The sequence below is a fragment of the Podarcis melisellensis genome (assembly GCF_964234715.1).
Source record: "Podarcis melisellensis genome assembly, chromosome: 11".
Classification (NCBI taxonomy): domain Eukaryota; kingdom Metazoa; phylum Chordata; class Lepidosauria; order Squamata; family Lacertidae; genus Podarcis; species Podarcis melisellensis.
In genome coordinates, this window is record NC_138543.1 from 62,900,447 (window position 1) to 62,922,772 (window position 22,326).

Genomic DNA, 22,326 nt, shown 5'->3' on the forward strand with positions numbered 1-22,326 from the left:
TACTAGCTGCTTTGCTTCTCAATATTCTGTTATTTTCTCTGTTATTTTCTCCAAGTGATGGAGAACCTACATAAGGCTCTTGGGTACCCCATAAGGGAAAAGAGGCAGGTTTTTGTTTGCAACAGTGGCCAATGACCCCCCTCTTCTGAGAAGCCCACAAGCCTAGCATGAGCTGATCCTGGAGGAAGTTTTCCTCCCTCTAAGCTGGACCTTAGAAGGTATGTGGCAGAGAAAAGGAAGGACTTGTGCCCGGGGCTTAATGTCAGCCAGAGCTCACCGGAGCTCAGCTGTGGCACCTGTCAGGGGGGCGCCATGGCCATCCTAAGACAACAAGGGACAAGTTCACGGTGAGCTCTGCCACTCCTTTTCCTAGAAAAATCGCCCTGCCTGGGCTCTGCACCACTTCACAAACTTCTTACCTTTTCTCCAGACTAAAAAGTCCTTCCCTCCTTGGGGAGCTTCTCCCCCCCCCCCCCCCGTTTTGTGGCCCTTCCCTGAACCTTTCCCAACAATATCCCTTTTGGAGGGGGGGCACCAGAACAGTCCTCCAATGCAGTTGCACCACAGATAACGGCATTAGGATGTCGGCAGTCGCATTATCCGATTGTTATTGCTTTGTTTTATTTTTAAGTTTTCCAGTTACAACTTTTCCCCGTACTCATACAGCAATTCTATTTGACTTCCCACCCAACCTTCCACAACAGTTCTTTTTACATCTTGGTTCGCTGCAGAGACATTAATTCCTTCACCTTACTTTCCACACTCTCATATTTTCTCTTTCTTCCTTGATGATCCCAAGCACGAAATTTGCCTCTTTTGCAGCGGCTGCTGCTGCCTGGCTCTGCGTTGTCACTTGGACCAAAAGTCTCACTTGTGGGACGGGCCACGATGCCCCCACAAAGGGGTGCTGCCCTTGGGGAACACCTTCCCCAAATAAGTAAATCTGGACGTTTTGCTGTTTTTAGCTCCTGCTTACGAGGTTTTTATTTTCCTGGGTTTTCTAAATTTATTCTATTGTATATCAGCTGAGTTGAGGAATTGTGGGTTTATTATTTTATAGTTTGTTGCACTTTGGTTTTTATTTCTCTTAATCAGGCATGGAAGGGGGTTATTGGGTTCTTTATGTTTTTATTATGCATTTTGCCTTTTTATATTGTGATTTTATGTTGTGACCACCCTGAGACCTGGTATAGGGTATAGGGCAGTAAGGTAAAGGGACCCCTGACCATTAGGTCCAGTCACGGACCACTCTGGGATTGCGGCGCTTATCTCGCTTTATTGGCCAAAGGAGCCGGCGTACAGCTTCCAGGTCATGTGGCCAGCATGACTAAGCCGCTTCTGGCAAACCAGAGCAGTGCAAGGAAACGCCGTTTACCTTTACGCCGGAGCAGTATCTATTTATCTACTTGCACTTTATGTGCTTTTGAACTGCTAGGTGGGCAGGAGCAGGGACCGAACAATGAGAGCTCACCCCGTCGCAGGGATCCGAACCGCCGACTTTCTGATTGGCAAGTTAAACCACAGAGCCGCCCGCGTCCCTTATAGGGCAGTATGCGAATCCTATTATTATTATTATTATTAGTTGTATTTTCACGCCCATGACCTTGGATCCATATGTGGATAAGGTGTGGTTTAGAAATTTCAAGTGCAGCCTTTGCTGACCTCATGAGCTGCCTCTCTGCTATGTCTTCATGGCTGGTTTCTCGGCCGAAGAGCCTCTTCAAAGTGCTTTGTGGTGAACTGTTTTGCCGATCCAGGCGTCTCTCCCAGCCTAGACTCTGCACGGGGTGCGATGGGGAGGTGACTGGATTCCTGCAGAGACCCACCAGGAAGCCCCTGTGCCATGCAGAGGTGCCTTGGCGCATCATGGGAGCAGAAGGGGCCCTATCGTGCTCCGGGGCCTGCCCACCTGCTCCTGTGCTCCAGCTCTTGGGGCTCATAGAATCCTAGGGACCCCCCAGGGTCCTCTAGTCCACCCCCTGCAAGGCGGGAATCTTGTTCTCCGACATGGGGATTCGAACCCATGACCCCGGCACTGAAGAGCCTCATGCTGCGCCAACTGAGCTATCCCACAGGCATCATTGTCATGCTGTGAGGGGGCGGGGAGACACTGCTGCCTATGCGACATCATGGGCAGAAGGTTGGAGTGGGACCTGGTGGGAGCAGGGTTCGAATCCTCACTCAGCCATGAAGCTCCCCAAGTGTGACCTCTGGGCCAGCCTCTCAGGGTTGAGCTTTTGGGGATTAAACAAGGAGGTGGGAAGAACCTTGTAGGCCACATCAAACTCCTTGCAGGAAAAAGGAGGGATAGAAATGCAATCAGGGCCGGATTGAGGTTGGATGAGGCCCTCAGCTCCTGAAAGTAATGGGGCCCTTTCTATGTCCAGCTGTCCTTTGTCAACAACAAATGGTCGCTGTTTTGTGTGTTGAGTATATGCTGTATGGTAATTTATGGACCTAATAGGTATCTAAAGCCATTGGTGAATAACAAAATATGTATTTTATCAAAGTAATTGTTGAATTGAAATGTTGCTGTATGTAGATTTTTTTTTAATCTTATATTTTGGAATTGTCCATCCAGTTGTTTTTTCCTTTAAATTTTTTTGGGGCCCCCAAGAGAATGGGGCCCTAAGCTACAGCTTGTTTAGCCGGGGCGGCAAACCACTATGTACGGCGCATGTGTGGCTTCGCTACGTACGGTGCATGCGCTGCACATAGCGGTTTGCCAGTGGCACTGCTCGAGCGCCATACAGACGGTGCCAGGATCCTCCGTTTGCAGCTGTAGCGGCACCGGAGGGATCCCACTGCCGTCTGTACGGCACTCGAGCACCGCTGGCAGCAAACTGCTGTGTACAGCGCATGTGCGGCATCATTACGTACAGCGCATGCATGTGACACTGCACATGCACTGTACATAGTGGTTTGCTGCTGGCACCGGGATCCTCTGCTCATGGCTGCAGCTGCAAACAGAGGATTCTCCTCCACATGCGGCTCCGGTGGCCTTCTTGTCACCCCCCAGACATGGCACCCAGGGCACCCCGCTCCCCCCCCCCCGCTGCGACGCCACTGCTTATACGTAAATCTGGCACCGAATGCAATAAATGGCAAAAGCTCCCCCCTCAAGGAACGGCTCCGCTCTCCCTGCAGGTGAGGCATCGCCAGTCGGGGCAGATCATGGTGCTGAAGATGAACAAGCTGATGAGTAACCGTGGCAACATGCTGCGCGAGGTGCAGCTCATGAACCGCCTCTCCCACCCCAACATCCTCCGGTGAGGCTCCGTCGTGGGGGTGGGGAGGTTGGATTTGGGTGGGGGGCTCTGGCCAAAGGGGGTGCCCAGCCTTGCCTGAGGGGGTTCCGGGTGCAGCCCCAACCTCCGCCTGCCCTAGTCTTTCGCAGGGACTTCGAGGAACATCTCCTGGGGGACTCTGGCTTCAGTTCAAAAAAGCCAGCTCTTTGTTACGGCACAGGAGATGGAAAGGTCTGGGGAGCTGGGGCTTCTCTTGTGAAGTACATTGAGGGTGGGTCTCAATTTTAGAAAGTGGGGGTTTGAATGGACTGGGCTCCTCCTATCCCCCCCAAAAAAGTCTGGAGCTCTGTGTCCTCCTTCCTAGTTGCCAGAGGTGCTGTTCCCATTTTACAGACCGGGGACCTGAGGCTGACGGTCGCTTGCTCTTCTGCCCTGGGCAAGGGGTCGGAGGGGCGTGGGTGCCTCCTAATCCCAGAGCACAGTGTGTGAGGGGAGGGTCTCCCTGCATCCTGACAGGTCCTTCTGTCTCCCCCTCTCGTTCCAGGTTCATGGGCGTCTGCGTCCACCAAGGCCAGCTTCACGCGCTGACGGAGGTGAGGCTCACCTGCCTGCCCGCCTGGGCCCAGGAAAGGTGGATGGGCAGCCACTGCCATCCCTCGAGGGGAGGCTGGGGGCCGGAGAGAGAGGCCGGGTGGGTCTGCCTAGAACTGTAGAGTTGTCAGGGACCCCCAGAGCCCATCTAACCCACCCCTGTTGTTCCTCCTCCCCGCAGTACATCAACGGTGGCAACCTGGAGCAGCTGCTGGACAGCCCCACCCCGCTGCCCTGGCCCGTCCGCGTCAAGCTGGCCCTGGACATCGCCCGCGGCCTCCGCTACCTGCACAGCAAGGGAATCTTCCACCGCGACCTCACCTCCAAGGTAGGCATGGGGTGCCCCCCCGGCCCCCTCCCCGGCCTCCCCTCTCCTGCCTCGGACGCCTGTGACGCCTCTTCTTCCTCCCTCTGCCCAGAACTGCCTCGTGAGAAGTGAGGACAACGGCTACACGGCCGTCGTGGGAGACTTTGGCCTGGCGGAGAAGATCCCCACCTACAGGTGAGGCGGGTGGCCCTTCCTGGCCAGGGGGAACCATTTGGGGGCCAGGGGGGTGTCCTGCTGGGCTTTGGCTGACCTCTTTCTCTTGGTCCTCCCCCCCCTTTCTGCTTCCTCCCCAGTGACGGGGGTGAGAAGGAGCCTCTGGCCGTCGTCGGCTCTCCGTACTGGATGGCCCCGGAGGTCCTGCGTGGGGAGCTGTACAACGAGAAGGTAGGACCGTAAGTGGGGGCCCATCTAGCCCCACAGCCTCTCCTCACAGGGAGACCACAAGCAGCGCACGACGGCCACAGGGCTGCCCTCCCAGGCATAGTCAGAATTGCAGAATTGGAGAGTTGCAAGGGACCATCGGCGTCATCCAGTCCAACCCCCGGCAATGCAGGAATCTTTTGCCCAACACGGGATTCAAACCCACAACTCTTGAGATTAAGACCCTGAGACTCTACCATCTTCAGAGGATATGCAGCCTTTGTGGCTAGTTGGACTGGGCAATATATCATCCAAAACCGGTTTGAAGCTCATATCATGCTATCAGTTTCATAATTTTGGACCATATATTGTGAATCAGTGTGTGATTTTGCTATGCAAAAACCACAATGCCGGAGAAACCCTGAAGCCAGGTGACGCCTCTGCTTGGCTCCATCCTTATTCCAGACCTTGTGCTTTATCAGTGCATCATGATTAGGTAAATGGTGTTTTTGTGCGCTCTTGTTTCCGTCACGGTCTCCCGTGGCGTCAGAAGCAGTTCAGTCCTGCTGGACACATGAGCCAGAAAGCTGTCTCTGGACAAATGCCCGCTCCCTCGGCCTGAAAGCGAGATGAGCGCAGCAACCCCAGAGTCGCCTTTGAGTGGCCTCAGCCGTCCAGGGATCCTTTACCTTTTACCTTTTATATTGTGATGTCTAGCTGATGATATATAATACTATATTGACAACCAGATATTGCCCAGGCCTAGTGGCTGATGGTCAAGAATAGGCTCACCCTCCCTGAATAATAATAATAATTATTCTCTCCTGGTCTGCCCCGCGGAGGACCTTAAGGTCCACAAATGGCAACTTTTTGGAGGTCCCAATTCACAAGGTGGCTAGATTGGTCTCAACTAGGGCCCGAGCCTTTTCAGTACTGGCCCCGATTTGGTGGAACGCTCTGTCACAAGAGACTAGGGCCCTGCAGGATTAGACATCTTTCTGCAGGGCCTGTAAGACAGAGCTGTTCCACCTGGCATTTGGTTTGGACTCAGTCTGACTCTTATGTCTTCCCTCCCCTTTTGGTTTTAAAATGAGGCTGTATTTTAAATTGTTTTTTCTTTTTCTTTTTCTTTTTCTGTTTTTACTGAAATTTTATCAGCGTTAGCCGCCCTGAGCCCAACTCTGGCCGGGAAGGGCAGGGTATAAATTTATTATTATTATTATTATTATTATTATTATTATTATTATTATTATTATTATTATTTATTAATGCCCTGCCCATCTGGCTGGGTTTCCCCAGCCACCCTTGTAAAGCCTTCCAAGTTGGAGGCAGTCAGGACGTCTTTTGAGAGGGCAATCGCTTGTTCATGTGCTGCGTGGAGGAATGTCAGAACTTTAGAAGAGCCTGCAGGATCGGGCCCCAGACGGCCCCTTGAGTCCAGCCTCCTGCTCTCTCTCATAGCGCCCCACTAGATGCCTCAATGGGAAACCAGCCAGCCAGGCCTGAGGGCAACAGCAGCACTGTCTTCTCCTGGGGCTTCCAGCCTCTGGTCTTCAGAAGCATCTCTGCCTCTGACCGTGGAGACAGAGGAGAGCCGTCCTGGCTGGTAGCCCTCAAGAGCCCTCCTCCTCCTCCTCCTCCTCATGAGTTTCTCCGATCCCCTTTCCCAGCCAGAGAATTAAGGGGGGAAGTGGGGTGCACAGGGTCAGCCTGGTGCTGGGTGGGGAAGCTGACCAGGGGGGTGAGCGGGTGTACCAGGGCGTATGGGGGGGGGCTCTTCTTCTGTCCCTGGTTTCCCTCTGGGTCTGGGGGGGGGGGACTGGAGCCTCTTTTTGCAGCGGGGTGTCTCCCCCTCCCCTGAGGGCACAGGGGCCCTTCCTGCCTGACTGCCTCCCTTCTCCCATCCCGCCAGGCTGACGTCTTTGCCTATGGCATCATCCTCTGCGAGACCATTGCCCGCCTGCCGGCCGACCCGGACTACCTGCCCCGCACTGAGGTAAGACCCTCCCTCCCTGTGGGGGCTGCTTCCGCCCCTTGCAGTGCTAGGCTCCTTTGGGCAAACAGCTACGTTTCTTCTAGGTGTCTGAGGGGGTCTTCTGCAGGCCCTCCGAGACCCTCCTGGCCTCATGGGCACAAGACAGGCTGGTTTTGTTGTTGTTGTTTAGTCGTTTGGTGGTGTCCGCCTCTTCGTGACCCCCTGGACCAGAGCACGCCAGGCCCTCCTGTCTTCCACTGCCTCCCTCATGATGGTAGCCCTGATAACACCATCCCACCATCCCGTCCGCTGTCCTCCCCTTCTCCTTGTGCCCTCCATCTTTCCCAGCATCAGGGTCTTTTCCAGGGAGTCTTCTCTTCTCATGAGGTGGCCAAAGTCTTGGAGCCTCAGCTTCAGGATCTGTCCTTCCAGTGAGCACTCAGGGCTGATTTCCTTATGAATGGATCGGTTTGCTCTTCTTGCAGTCCATGGGACTCTCAAGGGTCTCCTCCAGCACCAGAATTCAAAAGCATCAATTCTTCGGCAATCAGCCTTCTTTGTGGTCCAGCTCTCACTTCCATACATCAGTACTGGGAAAACCAGAGCTTGAACTATACGGACCTTTGTTGGCAAGGTGATGTCTCTCCTTTTTAAGATGTTGTCTGGTACTTAGACTGAAAAGTCACCCTGCGCTGGGGACTGGAGAGGAGAGTCTTTCATACCAGCATAATGAAGTTCATGCTTAAATATTTGGGTAGTTGTTCTGAATTAGCATGACTCCAAAGCAACCCTGGAGGTCTTGGGGTGCGAAGGCCAAGATGCAGACTTGGGGGAGCCTCCAGGGGAAAGGGGCAAAGGGGGCTGATCTGCAATTGTAAAGTTGGGAAGGGGCAACAGCTGGAAATGCCTGTACCAGGACTGGCCGGAATGACATAGAATATTGAGGAGGGGCTTTCAGGTCTTCATGGAGGTGGGAGTTCCTCAGATGGGAGAGAGGAAGAGGGGCTGGGAAGGGAATGGATTGATTGGGTCCCAAGCTGGGGGTGGCAGACTTTGTGGGATTCCTCTCCTTCCCAGAACAAGGTGCTGGAGATATTGGGTTTTGTTGCTGCTGTTGTTTAGTCGTGTCTGGCTCTTGGTGACCCCCTGGACCAGAGCACGCCAGGCACTCCTGCCTTCCACTGCCTCCTGCAGTTTGGTCAAACTCATGCTGGTAGCTTCAAGAACACTGTCCCACCATCTCGTCCTCTGTCGTCCCCTTCGCCTTGTGCCCTCCATCTTTCCCAACATCAGGGTCTTTTCCAGGGAGTCTTCTCTTCTCATGAGGTGGCCAAAGTCTTGGAGCCTCAGCTTCAGGATCAGCACTCAGGGCTGATTTCCTTCAGAATGGATTTTGGTTACACTAAGGATTCTGGGCCAAGGAGGCAAGGCTGACCTCCCACCCCAGTTACCCAGATCCGTCCAGGGCTCTTTGCTCAGCGGAAAAAAGAGTGAAAAACGGTCATCTTTAGATTAGGGCATGAGACGGGCACTTTGGCTTTTATCTTTAGCTGCTCAGAATGTCTCTTAATCCACAAATGAAACCTCAGAGCTCTGTGTGGATTTTCTCCCCCACTCTGACATCTGTTCATGACTGTGCCCAACGCCGTGTGTGTTGCCTGCCATGTTCCTCTCTAGCTGAGCTGTTCAGTCATGAGGAGGAATCATTGTTTGGGGCAGACAGGGGGCGTATTTCACCCCCCCCACCCCACAGCTTCACTGGGGGTCTCTCAGCTCTTTTCTGCTGTCCCTAATATGTTCTGTCGAGACGCAGTTTGGTGTTCCTGGCCAGATCTGCCTGCTCTTTCAGAAACGCTCCGTTGCGTTTTTGCTGCCTTGGTTGCTCTGTTTAGGAAGGCTGGATTTGCACAGACATCACTGGCAAATAAATAAACATAATCATAGATGGGTTATCTAATTTAATGTTTGATCTTTTATTGTGTTTTTAATGTTTTGTTGGGAGCCGTCCAGAGTGGCTGGGGAAACCCAGCCAGATGGGCAGGGTATAAAAAAATATATTATTATTATTATTATTATTATTATTATTATTATTATTATTATGCAACCCCCTGCAATGCTGGAATCACAGCTAAGTAATCCCAGAGAGATGGCCACCTGACCTCTGTTTTAAAACCTCTGATAAGGAAAATTCTGGGTTGAGAGACTACTCAGCAACCCAGCTCATTGGGGTACAAGTCCCCCGTGGGTCCATGCGGTCAGTAAAAGAAGGAAATTCCAGCCAAGCAATTTGCAGCAAAACAGCAGTCAGTAGACTGAGATCCTTTATTGTAGTGCAACAGGTTCAAACAGCAGCGAGTGAACCCTGAACATGGGGTGACATTGACTTTTAAAACTTTCCCACCATATCCCAGAATACAGTTCGTACAGCATCATTGCTACATCACTAAAACCTCAGAAAGGGGAGGGTTACACAATATTAGCATAGACAGATATGTCAGGGCAAGACCCAAGTATGAGATTAGCATAAGGCAAATACTTCTTAATTACCCACCACCCAAAGTACAATAGAAAGTCCTTTGCAAGTCAGTGATGAGATTTGGTTTCCCTTGGCCAACAATCAGCTCAGCAGTTTCCACCCCTGGGCCCTTCCTGGGTGGGGTGTGAGGTGGAGGGGAAAGAGTCCTTTTCCAAGGGCAAAACAGCTTTGGAATGGAGGAAACGGGCAAAGAGGTCGATTTGATATGATTTTTAAAGCTGTCAAGTCGAAAGGATACATTCAGGCATAATATTTGTAACATCTAACAACTTTAATTATGTGCCCCCCCCCATAATTTCCATAACCAGACTTTTAGAATACATCTGTTTAGGGAATCTTTTGATGTTTGATGTATTACAGTATTTTAATATTTTTTGGGAAGCCGCCCAGAGTGGCTGGGGAGCCCAGCCAGATGGGTGGGGTATAAATAAATTATTATTATTATTATTATTATTATTATTATTATTATTATTATTAATGAGGGAGAGCTCACCGTCTTGCAAGGGAGCCCATTCCACTGTCAAACACCTCTGTCAGAAAAGTTCTTCCTAATGAATTAAATTCTGCCCCCCTAACCCCCCAGAGATGGGACGCAGGTGGTGCTGTGGGTTAAACCACAAAGCCTAGGACTTGCCAATCAGAAGGTCAGCAGTTCGAATCCCTGCGATGGGGTGAGCTTCTGTTGCTCGGTCCCTGCTCCTGCCAACCTAGCAGTTTGAAAGCACGTCAAAGTGCAAGTAGTTAAATAGGTACTGTTCTGGCGGGAAGGTAAACGGCGTTTCTGTGCGCTGCTCTGGTTCGCCAGAAGCGGCTTAGACATGCTGGCCATATGACCGGGAAGCTGTACGCTGGCTCCCTCGGCTAGTAAAGCGAGATGAGCGCTGCAACCCCAGAGTCGGCCACGACTGGACCTAATGGTCAGGGGTTCCTTTACCTTTAACCCCCCAGAAGAAGTTGCTCTGCAGGTATTCCCATCCCAGCCTCTGTAGCACAAATGCATCCCTTCCTGGCTCCCTCCCAGGAGACTTGGGGAGGCCCTTAATTACGCCTATTACCTGTGCAGGTGAGGAAGGAGGCGATAATTGGCCCTCCTCCTCCGCCCCCTGAGGAATGCTGGTCTCCCAGCTCACCTGGGCTGCTTTGGATAACCTGTTCATGCAAACCAAGAGAGCTTTTTCTCCAAGGAAAGGCGGAGCTCAGGTGCCCAGGCGGGACTTTCCCAGCACCTGGTGCCTTCCAGCCGCTTCTGACTACAACTCCCATCAGCCTCAGTGCTGTCATGTGACCATGCTGGCTGGGGCCGGTGGGAGGTGGAGTCCAAGGCCTCTTGTGGTTGGGGGGCATGGGGGGGGGTCATCTCTCCTGACTGCCTGTGGGATTCATAGTGCAGGAATTTTGCAGGAAAAGACTTCAAAGCATCTTTGGGGAGGTTTGGTCATCAGATGGTGAGGGGAGAGCAAAGGCTCCTTTGAGAAGCAGGACTTCATTTCGGAGACAGATGACGCCCAATATCAGTTTCCAGGGCCTGTATAATTTGGATATTTTTGGAACAACTGAGGGCCAAACTAGACATTATGTTCAACGTCATAGTTTGGCATCATGGGACATATTTATTTTTAAAAATGACTTTGAACAGTATATTGCTGGGGATGTGTCGGAAATGAAGACCATTCATAGCTGTCAACTTTTCCCTTTTCTTGCGAGGAATCCTATTTGGAACGAGGGAATTTCCATTTTAAAAAGGGAAACGTTGACAGCTATGGGAGCATTGCATGAGGACAGCTTCCCCCTGCAGTTGTCGAACTCTCTGCCTGATCTTGTGAACCCCCCCCCCCACTGCTCTTTGAACCCGGAGTGGAGTTTCCACTGTTCCCTCCCTTCCAGATGTAGCAGCTGCAGTGGGGGGGGGGCTTTTTTGCGCATCTCCAGCGATTCCCCAGGAGGAGAACTGTGCCACTCGCTGCATTGTCTCTTTCCAACAGAGAGGGGGGGGGTTTGCGGGGGGGGCACTCAGTTGCTGACTGCAGTTGAGCAGTTGACTTTAAGGAAGAAGGAGGAACGGTCGGGGGGGGGGATTCTGCCCCCCCAAGTCCCTCCCTCGTGCATTTCACGGAAAGAAAACCTGCTCCTAGGAGAGCAGCCTGTGCTTTGTCCCAGCGCCCCCACCCTTTGCCCTTGGTGCTTCTCCGCTCTGGTCTCGGTTGCCGTGGAGCCGCCTGCCTCAGAACTGGGCTGTGTCCTAATAATAGGTTGCCCCGGAAGGCAGCCTCTGGGTTGGGCGTTTCCGGAATGACTTTTCTGGAACCAAGAACCTCTCCTGGTGCCAAGATGGAGAGGAGCTTCTGCCTGGCTGTGCCGGGCAAGAGGAAGGGGCTTGGGGGGAGGAAGCCATTGCTGTGGTAGCCCCCGCCCCACCTCTAATTCCACAGCAGCCTTGACTTCAAGGTGAAGAAGGCAGGAGGGCACAGAGAGACCCTCTGGGTTTTCTGCAAGACTTTCCCTCCTTTTTGCTTCCTGAAATTCATTCTGATTGTGTAGATAAAATATCTGGGAGAGAATTCGGCAGGATGTGTTGCCATTGGGCGAGAATGGTCCAGATCCAAGGATCCCCGGGGGTGTGCCTTGTTGTAAACAAAATCTGCCCCTTTTCCCCCTTATGGGGTATCCAAGAGCCCATATAGAGTCCTTACGTAGGTTCCCTATTGGTAGGGGAAAATAACAGAGGCCAACCAGAGAATATTGAGAAGCAAAGCAGCTAGTAAGCCTGATCTTTATTAAAGTGTTGCAACAGGGTCCCCCACTCCCCCCACAACAGGGAGGAAGGAGAGGAACCCAGAACAATGGTGTGCAAGCCCTTATATAGACTTTTGAAATTGCCCCCCTGTAGATCAAGACCACCCCCAGAAACATCATACCTACATCACAGAAGGGGTGTAGCTCAAGACCCCCCCAGATACATCATACCTACATCACAGAAAGGGCGGTCTACAGCAGAAATCTGAGTGCTTTGTTTACCTCCTGTCTGCCAGGTTACCTGTTTAATGGTCACTTGATTAATTGCCTGGGGAGCCTGGCCAGTCTTTTGTAGTGATAAATAGTTCCTGGGCCAGGTCACAGGCTTACCCTCTTCAAACACAGACATACCCTTAAGACAGGATTTGTGAGGAAAGAGACAATGGGGAGGTTTCCCACTTTGACCTTGCAGAGAAATCATTTGCTCAGTTTGGGAATCAAAATAGTTCCAGGTCGGTCTTCCTGTGCTGATCTATGTACAGTACGGGCTTGGTTGGTACACTTAGGAACATTTAACATATACCTAAGACCTCAAAATTCCTAAGACGTCAAAATACCTAAGATGTCAGGCATCATCTGGGCATCTTCACTAGGTTGCAAGTGGCTGAGAGCCGGGTGCAAAAGGCGCCTGGTGGATTTTGAACGCTGGCCAGTGCCCACCTAGTCCAAGACTCTGTTTTCCCAGTAGGTGCCTCTTGGGGGAACCCCCGAGCAGGATCCAAGCACAGCAATCCTCTCCCCTCCTGGGATTCAGGAGCCTGACTGTCTCTTGACCCTGGAGGCTCAGCGCAGCCATGGCAGGAGGGACCCCACTTCCAGAGAACTTCAGCAGGAGAAGAGAAGGTTGCCAGATCTGGGGCTGACTTTCTACTCGCCCAGAAAGTCCTTTGCATCTGTTTATAGCAAATACATATTCCATCCTTCCCCTCCTCTGGAAGCAAGAGGGAGTTCAGCCGCTCAAGTCTCAGATGAGCAGGTCAGATTCTTGCCTGGAGAAGGAGGAAGCCTTGGCTCAGAGGCAGCAGGGATGGAAGGGGCCACAAAGAGAAACCTGAGCCCCCCATCTCACCCCAGTTCGGGACATGTTGAAGGGACTGGTTGGAGGAGATGGTCCCGTGAACAACCTGTTCTAGGCTGCTATTCATACCTTCCCCACCTGGTTGGTTTTCCTAGCCACCCTGGGCAACTCCCAAGAGAATATTAAAAACACTATAAAACATCAAGGAGTAAAAGCTTCCCGAAACAGGGCTGCCTTCAGATGTCTTCTAAAAGTCAGATACTTGTTGACATCTGATGGGAGGGTGTTCCACAGTGCGGGTGCCACTACCAAGAGGGTCCTCTGCTTGGTTCCCCGTAACCTCACTTCTCGCAGTGAGGGAACCGCCAGAAGGCCCTCGGGAGATGGACCCCGGTGTCCGGGCTGAATGATGGGGGTGGAGACGCTCCTTCAGGTATACTGGGCCTTTGAGGCCATTTAGGGCTTTCAGGGTCAGCACCAACACTTTGACTTGTGCTCGGAAACGTACTGGGAGCCAGTGTAGGTCTTTCAGGACCGCTGTTATGTGGTCTTGGCGGTCGCTCCCAGTCCCCAGTCTAGCTGCCACATTCTGGATTAATTGCAGCTTCCAGGTCACCTTCAAAGGTAGCCCCACATAGAGCGCATTGCAGTAGTCCAGGCGAGAGATAATTAGAGCATGCACCACTCCGGCAAGACAGTCTGTGGGCAGGGAGGGTCTCATCCTGCATACACAGAATTGACCTGCGCCTCCATGGACAGCTGTGAGTCCAGAATGACCCCCAGGCTGCGCACCTGGTCCTTCAGGGGCACAGTTGCCCCATTCAGGACCAGGGAGTCCCCCACCCCCGCCCACCCCCTGTCCCCCCAAAACAGTACTTCTGTCTTGTCATCTAATTTTAGAGTGTCAGCCCCCACGCTTGATGATTGTTTGAATGTTGCCTGTGGATGCCATTGTGCAGATAATACCCCGTCCCCAGAACTGCCCCATCATCCCAGAAAGATGCCTGCTCTGTGAGATAAAGGCTGCTGTCCTTCTGCCTCCGGAGAATGCCAGATGTGAGGGGGGGAGCCTCTGCCAGGCTGAGGGCTTCCCCTTTTGGAGGGGAGCATGGAGAGAGGGGCTGGTCCACCCTCTGGCCCTGCGGAGAAGGCCCTGCTTGCCACCTTGTGGCCGGGGGCTGCGTTGCACAGATCTCTCTCTCTCTCGGCGAGGGAGGGGTCTGCAGTAGCTGCTCTCGGCAGAATGAGCACATAGTCGGCTGGACGCTGAGCCCTGCACACATTTGGAATTCAAGTCGTTTCCTCCCCTCACCAAATCTTGTGGTCCTTCCATCATTTTTGGCTGGGTCTGCACTGACCCCTTAGCTTAGCGTCTCCAAATGCATTTCATGTTTGGGTCTAGCAGACAGGTGAAGGACGACAGAGGCTCATGAATTGATTTTAGAATGTATTTCAATTAATTGATTGTGATTTTATGTAAATTTTGTTATTTTACTGTTGTTAGCCGCTCTGAGCCCGGCTTTGGCTGGGGAGGGCGGGATATAAATAAAATATTATTATTATTATTATTATTATTGGTCTCCAGCAGGCTCTCGGGCAGTGGTGGCAAAATTTTTAGAGATCGAGTGCCCAAACTGCAACCCAAAACCCACTTATTTTTCGCAAAGAGCCAACACAGCAATTTACCGTATTATTTTGGGGTAAGGAAGGTCATAAGAACTTAAGGAGAAATGGCTGGATCAGGCCAAGGGACCCACCTAGTCCAAATGCCTGTGGGAAACCAGCAAGTAGGATTCGAACACAAGAGCCCTCTTTTCCCCTCCTGCGGTTTCCAGCAACTGGTGCACAAAAGCATTGCTGGCTCCAACCGCAGAGGCCGAGTCCAGCCCTCCTGGCTAGTAGCCATTGCTAGCTCTCTCCTTCTCCATAAATTTGTCTAGGCTGGTGGCCATCACTGCTTCCAGTGGCAGTGAGTTCCAGAGTTTAAGTATGTACTGGCTAAAGAAAGACTTTCTTTTCTCTGTCTTGAATCTCCCGACGTTCAGCTTCCTTGACTGTCCACAAGTTCTAGGGTGGAAGGAGAAACTCTTCATTTTCTCCATGTCATGGCTATTTTTTTTTAAAAAAAACTTCTATCATGTCACCTGTTGATCTTTTGTCTAAACTAAAAAAATCCCAAACGCTGCAACCTTCCCTTTAGGGGAGTCTCTGCACCCCTCTGGAAAATTCTGGTGGCCCTTTTCTGATCCCTCTGCAACCCAGAAATACCCTTTTTCGGACGAGGCATTCAGAACCAGACACGGCCTTCCAGATGTGGCTGCAGATTTGTATAACGGCATTATGACATCGACAGTCTTCTTCTTGGTTCTTTTCCTAGTGATGTTAACGGAGAAATCCGAGGGCTCCCTTGGACAAAAGCAAAGACACCAACCAGGATAACTTGGAGCAAAACAGCAGCCTGTGGGCTTGGCCCTTATTGAACTGTTGCAACAGGGTATTCCCCTCACTTGCAGGAGAGAGGAAGGACCCAGAAAAATGGCGCGCAAGGCCTTATAAAGGCTTTTGAAATTCCCATCCTGTAGATCAAGCCCACCCCCAGAAACATCATGCATACATCACAGAAAGGAGGGGTTGAGGGAGGAGTTGGTGGTAACCTGAGTGTCCTGTCACCTGGCTGGTTCCCCCTTTCCCCCTCCCCATGAGTACTTTCCAGGTGACAGAGGGGAGTTTGCAGTTTCCTGCCCCCAGAAGGAAGATCTGATCATTGTCCTTTGTTCCAGTCCATGCTGAATCCACTCCCATATGCAAGTTCTTTGTGATCTTGATGGTCTTCTGTCTGGGACCATCAGGGTTGGCATAGCAACTGGGCAGGGCTGCTGTGGATGTGCTGAGAGGTGAAGGGATTATGGCTGCCCTGCATCAAACCTTCCCCATTTTGTAGTCCTTCTTTCATGGAGTAAAATAAAAGTGGAACAGTGCAGATCTGATGTATGGTTGATTTTCTATGAATTTATAACAGAAGCGTAGCGTATGGTGTGTGAGTGTGAGTGTGTGTGAAGTTTGTACAAACTGAATGATGGGGGGGGGTGTCCTGCGACAGTGATCCCTAGCATGGGCCATTTTCTGCAATTTAATCTTTCTTGGTTTTAAATATTGAATCCATTCACCACAAAAAGAACTACAGTTTAATCTTTATTGATTTTAAATATTGGGAACTGGCCTTTCTCACGCCACTCACCTCCCTCTCCCTTCTTCCCTGCAGGACTTTGGGCTGGATGTGGCCGCATTCTGCAACCTGGTGGGAGCCGACTGCCCTGCAACATTCCTCCAGCTGGCCTTCCACTGCTGCAGCGTAAGACCCCCCCCCCCACACACCCCCAGACCTGAATGAGCCTTCAGGCTGCCAGACCCATCTGGCCCTATACGCCTGCGAGAGAATCAGCCCTGGCTGGGTGTGGTGGTTTTGCAGGGGCTGGGGGGGGGCAAATCCCGAGGAACACAGAGCCCCAGCCCCAGCCGTGATCACCGGCCTTGAGAGCAGCTTTTGGGTTCAATTTAAAGGAAGCTTTCCTGGCTGCTTCCCTCCCTTGAGAGTCCTCTGCTTCACAAATTTGTCTGATCTTCTTTTAAAGCCATCCAGCTTGGTGGCTATTCTAGCCTCCTGTGGCAGGGAGTTCCACCGTTTAGCTACATGTCGCCCAAAGAACTACTGTATTTGTTCTTGTATAAGATGATGCTTTTTGCTTAAAGGGGGGGGGGCAAATTTGGGTGTCCTCTTGTGAATGCGGGGGCGGGCGTGTGATTAATGGCAGCAGCAAGCAGGAGATTGGCAGTGGCGATGGGGCGGCTGTTTGGTGGCTGTGGCCAGGCGGGCAGGCAATTGGCATCTCCAGTGAGGTGTGCGATTGGCAGTGGCAGGCAGGCGGGTGAGCGATTGGCGGAAGTGACCTCCCCCACGTCCCCCAAAAGCTGCACAACTTAATTTCGGGTTAAAATAAATAAGGGTCGTCTTATACATGGAAAAATACAGTACTTCCCTTTAGGGGGGACTGAAGTCAGTGAGAACTGCGTACCATGCCCAGAAATCTGTCCTGCTCCCAGTCTCCGAGGGGAAGGCAGCCTGGACCCCCCACTTTCCGTCCCATAGACCCCCCTGGTTCCTGGCCAAGGCGACCTTTTTGTCTGCCGGGGAGGCAGCAGCCCACCAAGCCCCACCCCACCCACAAAGCCTTGGGGCTTTGTTTTGCAAGTGCCTCTCCCCACAGATGGGGTGTGTGTGTGTCTTCTGCTGAGCCAAGTACCTTCTCCCCTCCCTAGATGGAGCCCACCTCGAGGCCCTCCTTCCTGGAGATCACGCAGCGCCTGGAGGGCATCTTGAAGCAGCAGCTGGCAGCCAGAGATGCCCGAGACGCCCTGCAGAGCGACAGGACCAGCACCCCGGGGAGCCCGGCACTCTCCCTCCGTGGTAACTCTTCCCAATTTGGCTTTCGATTCCTGTGTCACAGCGGGCTGGACTAGATGACCTCTGGGTCCCTTCCAGCCCTGCAATTCTTTTTTTTATGATAATCTTTATTAATTTTTTAGTTACATACTGTACATTACATTTTACAGTGGTGCCCCGCAAGACAAACGCCTCGCAAGACAGAAAACCCGCAAGACGAAAGGGTTTTCCGTTTTGGAGGCGCTTCGCAAAACGAATTTCCCTATGGGGTTGCTTTGCAAGACGAAAATGTCTTGCGAGTTCCTGCGGGTTTTTTCCCCTTTCCCCCCTCTTTTTCTAAGTAGCTAAGCCACTTATCAGCTGATCCGCTAAGCTGATAAGCCGCTAAAAGCCGCTAAACCGCTAATAGCTCTAATCCGCTAAGCTGTCAATGGGCTTGCTTCGCAAGACGAAAAAACCGCTAGACGAAGAGCCTCACAGAACGGATTAATTTCGTCTTGCGAGGCACCACTGTACATTTGTACTTGCTCCTAAGAGCTGACTTTCCTCCCTCCTTCTTCTGGCTTTTTTATGTCGTCTCTAACTTTTCGCATTGTCTTCAGCTCTGCAGTGCTATGGTTCTAAGTGCACAGCCTCTCTGGGACAAAGGCATTGGACTCTAAACAACAGCTTAAAAAGTATTCCTTTTAACCAGCCTTCTGCCAACTGCCTTGCCTTGAAAGTGGCATATAATATATTTTTTTGCAAATTAGTATTCTATTTATTCATTACATTCATACATCACCTTTTCCTCCACTGAGCTCAAAGTGGCTTGCATGCTCCTCCTTTGCAACAAGCCTGAGATGTAAGTTGCGCTAAGCGCCAGGGCCTGCCTGCCAAGGTCAGCTTGCTAGCTGCGTGGGGATCTGAACCCTGAGCTCTCCCAGCTCCTAGTCCAGCACTCTAACCACTGGGCAACACTGTAATGTCGTGGCAACGCCACGCCTGCTCCAAAGGACTCCTGCCCTCCCGAGTGATGTGAGTCCAAGCGACAGCCTTCACTTGTTCATAGAATCATAGAACGGCAGAGCTGGAGGGGAACCCAAAGGTCATCTAGTCATCGTGCTTTGAGGTCTGCCTCTCGGTGACCCCCTGACTGCCCTCACCCCCCTTTCTCCCTCTGTTCCAGACAAAGCCGCCCAGGACCCCCTGCTGCCCGCCATGCCGTCCAGCCTGCTGGACCAGCCTCCCGTGCCCCCGGACCAGCGCCTCTCGCGCAGCCAGTCGGACATGGTGCCACCCAGGGCGCCCCAGGACACCCCACAGCGAGTCAACCCCTTCTCCCAGCGCCACGACCTCCAGGGTGGCCGCATCAAGCTCTTTGACACGCCCAGCAAGTCGCTGATCTCGCTGACCTTTGACCTGCCTCCCCCCTCGCCCTTCCCGCCGGGCACACCCGTCACCCCGGAGCCGGCCGTGGAGGCCCACTGCGACTTCTCCGAGCCGGCCGCCCTGGCCCGCAGGTGCCGCTCGCTGCCCGCCTCCCCGGAGATGCCCCGCCGGGGGGGTCCTCGGCCCCCCCAGCCCCTCCTGTCCCTGGACTGCAGCAGCCTGGAGCGCCCCCTCCGCTCCCCTCCCTCCGGCGAGCTCATGGACACCAGTCCCGACAGCCCCCCCAGAGCCCTCCCTGCAGAGCCGCCCGCCCCCCTGGCGCCCTCCGTGGCCAACGGCAGCTTCATCCGCACGGCCGTCTCTGGGATGCAGCCCTGGCCCGCCAACGGGCTGCTCTTGAACAACAACAGCAAGCCCCCCAGCTGGGGAGGGGGCTTCTCGGAGCTGAGCGTGCCCCCGCCCGGCTCGGGGCCCCCGCTGGAGCATGCGGGGTCGGCCCTGGCGCTGAGCGGAGGGGGCAGCGTGGGGGTGCTGGAGCAGGAGGAGGTGCTCAGCTGCCCCGCCTGCTGCCTGGGGCCCTTTGGCTTCAGCTTTGCCTCCGTCTGCCACCGGCCCCCCGCCAGCGCCCCCGCCTACCAGAACCTCAACTGCGAAGCGAAGAGCCTGCTGTGCCCGGAGAGGCACCACAAGGGCCCGGTTCTGACAGAGCCCAGCCTCAAGCTGCCCGAAGCACAGTCCTAAGGCGGGACACACAGAGGGGCCCCCCTGAGCCCGGCGGGGCGAAAGGGGAGCTGCGGACCCACAACGGACCCTTTGTGCGGCCTCAGGGCGCCGCAGCACATTGAAGGTGGCACAGCCAGTGCCAGTGCTTGGCCGGCGCTCAGGGCCTGGCGAAGCGGAGGAGCCTGTGGGGCCATGTTTTTATGGGGGGGGGGCGGGAGGTTAAGATTCCACCCTGTGGCCTTTTGTAGCAAAGGAGCTTCCCGGTGCCTGGAACCCCCCCTCCCCAGCCCTGGCAGGAGCTGTGGGAAGGAAGGGGGGGCCCTTCCCATGAGCCAGGCGGAAGTGCAATAAGGTGGCTGGGGAGGGGAGCCACACACCAGCATCCGAGAGACCCCCCCCTAAGGTTTCTTTCTGGGTGGGGGGCTTTGCCTACCCCAGTGCAGTGCCCCCTCTGCAAACCCAGGCCTGGTGAGACCTCCTGGTGTGGGCTGGAAATAGTGGCCTGGGGACCAGGGGGTCTTGCCCCCCCCAATAATACTTGCCCTGCTTGTTTGGGGGGGATGACAGAGGAGAAAGAGACTCTAAGGACCGGGGGGTGGGGTCAGGAGACAGAAATGGGGGGGTAGGAAAGTGTTAGGGTGCGTGCCACATTTGGGGCTAGGAAACTGGGAGACACAAGTTTGGACCTGCAATGTTGGTGGGGGGGGCTCAGCCTCCCCCCTGGGTGCTCCTGAGCTGTACGAGTGCTGGAGGGGGGTGGGCAGGTGGGGGGGAGTTGGGGGTGGAGACTGTCTTCTGTTCCCAGCACTTCTCTCCTGCCCATGTGCAATAATGATGAGTACGGATTTCTGGCTGCATCTCGGCCCCCCTCCTGCGCGAGGCTCAGCGTCCCCCCCCCGTCCCCCCTATACTCAGTGCCCCAGTGGGATGCAGCTGCATTTTTAATAACGACAAATGCTGCTTTATGTATTCAGCTTATTTAAAGTGTTGGAGAAATAAAACATGATGACGGTCGAAACGGCCTGGTTTTTGCCCACGGCGTCCTGGGATCTCAGATCTGGCTGGTCAGGGGGCTTCAGCAGGGGGCTGGGTCTTTGGCTTGATCTGCATCTTCCTTTTTTCCTTTAGAGAAAAGGCGAGGAAGAAGCAGCGCAATAGAAGTTTATAAACTCCGCATGGCGTGTGAGAGTGGAGAGAAAATGTTTGCCTCCCTCTCTCATAACACGGGACACGCAGAGAAGCTGGATGTTGGAAGGTCCTGTGTGAGTGTCTGGAGCATAGCTGTCAACCGTCCCTTATTTGGCGGGAAAGTCCCTTATCCCAGCGCCGTGTCCCGCTGCTGTCTCTTATCGATGATGTCCCTTAAATTTCCCGGGTTTCAAAGGAAGCAGCTCCTCTCCCTCCCTCCCAGGGAGGAGGGAGGCTCCAACTGTGTTGCTTGGCTGCGTTTTGATTGATTGATCTTTATTACGGCCATTGGCCCGTCACACGACAGTTTCCCATACCACCATAATGTGCTTGAACCTCCAAATTTAAAATCGCCAAAACTTACAAAAAACAGACAAGAACCAAAGCAAAACAAAAACAAAAGACCAGCATCATACATTACAACAAATTTGTAGCATAAACATTGCCCTTGCTCATAAATTAATAGAAGACATCAATGGTGATATCACCTAATTACATCCTAAAACATAGATCATGGTTTAAAGGGATTATCCGAGCCACACAAGAGTCCGTTTCTCTTCTTTAGGGATAGGACGCTGATCAAGAATCTGGCAACCATGAGTGATCTTAGGGGGTCATCATCATTTAATAGATATCTCAGTTTGGCTTCAGTCGTATCATCGGCAATTCCCTTAAGATATTGAGCAAGAAACTTGCTCCTGGCCGATAAGTGAAAAGCACAATCAAGAATTATGTGATGCAACGATTCCGGTGCCCCACAATTACAATCACATAAGAGCGATATCTGTCCTTGGCTGCGTTGCTCACCCAATAAGGAGTCGTAAGAACGACTGGGGGGTGGAGCTTGCATACCTTGTGCCGATCAAATCGGCCGCGTTGCCTGCCTTTGCTCAGTGCTTCCCAGCGGAGAGGTGATGGTGGTTTTCCTTGCTGCATCCCCTTTGCCGGGTTGCTGCGCTGTGGGAACCACCGCTTGAGGCTTCGTTTGGCTGCTGGCTGGGCTTTCTGCCTTTGGCTCGGAGGGGCTCAGAAGCTGAACATACCTGTGCTCTGAAAATCCCTTATTTTGGCTGCTGATCCCTTATTTCCGAGGCTGCTGGTCCCTTATTTTCAAATCTGTAAGTTGACAGCTATGGTCTGGAGGCGGTTGGAGGATGGATGGCAGCTAACAGATTGAGGTTGAATCCTGACAAGACAGAAGTACTGTTTTGGGGGGACAGGGGGTGGGCGGGGGTGGGGGACTCCCTGGTCCTGAATGGGGCAAGTGTGCCCCTGAAGGACCAGGTGCGCAGACTGGGAGTCATTTTGGACTCACAGCTGTCCATGGAGGCTCAGGTCAGTTCTGTGTCCAGGGCAGCTGTCTACTAGCTCCATCTGGCACGCAGGATGAGACCCTACCTGCCCAAGGACTGTCTCGCCAGGGTGGTGCATGCTCTGGTTATCTCTCACTTGGACTATTGCAATGCGCTCTACGTGGGGCTACCTTTGAAGGTTACCTGGAAACTACAACTAATCCAGAATGTGGCAGCCAGACTGGTGACTGGGAGCGGCCGCCGAGACCACATAACACCGGTCTTGAAAGACCTACATTGGCTCCCAGTACGTTTCCGAGCACAATTCAAAGTGTTGGTTCTGAGCTTGAAAGCCCTAAATGGCCTTGGCCCAGTAGACTTGAAGGAGCGTCTCCACCCCCATCGTTCTGCCTAGACACTGAGGTCCAGTGCCGAAGGCCTTCTGGCGGTTCCCTCACTGCG

General features: G+C 53.1%; 1 protein-coding gene across 1 annotated transcript in view; it reads left to right on the top strand.

Annotated features, from left to right (window-relative positions):
- TESK1 (testis associated actin remodelling kinase 1) overlaps window positions 1-20,402 on the top strand; it is a 34,037-nt gene extending 13,635 nt beyond the window's left edge. The window contains exons 2-10 of the mRNA XM_081929745.1: window positions 3,148-3,269; window positions 3,793-3,841; window positions 4,021-4,167; window positions 4,259-4,341; window positions 4,461-4,551; window positions 6,440-6,523; window positions 16,112-16,201; window positions 17,167-17,314; window positions 18,459-20,402. Of these exons, the coding sequence (XP_081785871.1) occupies window positions 3,148-3,269; window positions 3,793-3,841; window positions 4,021-4,167; window positions 4,259-4,341; window positions 4,461-4,551; window positions 6,440-6,523; window positions 16,112-16,201; window positions 17,167-17,314; window positions 18,459-19,402 (1,758 nt within the window). The 3' untranslated portion in view covers window positions 19,403-20,402. The remainder of the gene's footprint in view (window positions 1-3,147; window positions 3,270-3,792; window positions 3,842-4,020; window positions 4,168-4,258; window positions 4,342-4,460; window positions 4,552-6,439; window positions 6,524-16,111; window positions 16,202-17,166; window positions 17,315-18,458) is intronic.
- Window positions 20,403-22,326: the final 1,924 nt, after the last annotated feature.